The sequence below is a fragment of the Pediculus humanus genome, genomic scaffold, assembly GCF_000006295.1.
Source record: "Pediculus humanus corporis 1103172107436 genomic scaffold, whole genome shotgun sequence".
NCBI classification, from domain to species: domain Eukaryota; kingdom Metazoa; phylum Arthropoda; class Insecta; order Psocodea; family Pediculidae; genus Pediculus; species Pediculus humanus.
Genome location: NW_002987058.1, coordinates 178,654 through 180,206, shown reverse-complemented (window position 1 = coordinate 180,206; position 1,553 = coordinate 178,654). Strand labels below are relative to the sequence as shown.

Sequence of the window (1,553 nt, the reverse complement as noted above, 5' to 3'; positions counted from 1 at the left end):
TATATATATATGTATATTTTAAATATATATTTAGTATATATGTTTTGAGAGTATTTTTTAATGTCGTGGAATATATAAAATTAAATCCTCTTTATCAATTATTTTATTTGAATTTTATTAAATTAATTTTTTGTTTTTTTTTTTTTTTTTTTTGATTTTACATGAAAACAATTTTGTAATTTTATTTTTTGGGGGAAAAAAAAAAAACGGTTAAACGGTTGTACGTATAACATTCCCATGATAATAATAATAAATGAGATGGATCATGTGTGTTCGTTTTGATACAATTTAAAATTAAATTTTTAAATTGTTAATTGTGTATTTTAATAAAAATTAATAAAAACAAAAATTCATTTTAATATTTTAACGTTTTTTTTTTTTAAAATGTTTTTGATTAAAATTATATAATATATAAAAAAAGTTTCAAGTATGATTTTTTATTAGTACTTGGAGTACGTACATATTATTACTCTATGGAATGGTTTTTTTTTTGAGAATAAGTGTTAGGTTGGTACTCTTGATTTCCTTGTCAGCGCGTTTGGAGGATCCCAAATCATGGTAAGTTAATTTAATAAAAATTTAATTCACGAATTATCTTTTCCATCCTTATTGCATTTGCGATTATTTTGATGTTAATTAAATTTTAATTTGTTTTATTTTATTTTAGTCTGCTCACAAGACATTTAAGATAAAAGCAAAACTTGCTAAAAAGCTCAAACAAAATCGACCCATTCCACAATGGGTTCGTATGAGAACGGGAAACACAATCAGGTATTAATTATGCATTTTCAGAAACAATTTTACTTTTAATGTAAAATATAAATAGTAAATTTAATGATGAAAACCGAACGGGCGGACAGAATATTGCTGTTGACTTTCGGTGTACAATTTTTCTGACTAGTTTTTTGAATCAAGCACAGTAACCGTTGGTGAACGGTTCAGTACAAAAAATTTGTAAATTTTTAAAATATGTTTATTCTTAAATTGTTTCTTTTTGTATTATAAACTCACTCTTGTTGCTTGTTATAAAGATCAAAGAAATCAAACCCAAAATATTATTTAGTTTTTACTTGATGCAAGCATACTTATTAAGATCCAAATGCATTATATATAAAGCTATATTGTAATAATCAATTGACAAATCGTTTTGTATGTTACTTCATTTAATGATAAATACCCTAATTATTTTACTGTGCTGAAGTTAATAATTTTTACTTTTAGTATTACTTAAACTTTCCTTAAAGTGCTTATATTAATTTACACTTCTTTTTTTCTTTTTCAGATACAATGCTAAGAGAAGACATTGGAGAAGAACTAAACTAAAATTGTAAATGATGATCGACAAGGGGGTTTTATTTAACTTTATAAGTTCTATAAAAACTGTAATTATAAGTTTACAAGCTTTTTAATATAAATAAATGTAAAAAAAATTATATTTTAATTCTTTTTTTTTTTTTCATCTTAATTTCTTAATTTGTGCTTTTAGATGTTTTATACGTTGTAAGCAGTTAAATTAATGCCATAAAGAAAATTCAAGTTGTTATGAAAATATA

The 1,553-nt window shown here is 22.6% G+C and overlaps 1 protein-coding gene across 1 annotated transcript; it reads left to right on the top strand.

Annotated features, from left to right (window-relative positions):
* Positions 1–478: 478 nt before the first annotated feature.
* Phum_PHUM086540 (60S ribosomal protein L39, putative) lies at positions 479–1,331 on the top strand (the record flags this gene model as incomplete). Its single annotated transcript, XM_002423745.1, has 4 exons — positions 479–507; positions 534–558; positions 668–771; positions 1,283–1,331. 4 exons carry the CDS (start codon positions 479–481, stop codon positions 1,329–1,331), a joined length of 207 nt encoding a protein of 68 aa, XP_002423790.1.
* Between the last annotated feature and the right edge of the window lie 222 nt (positions 1,332–1,553).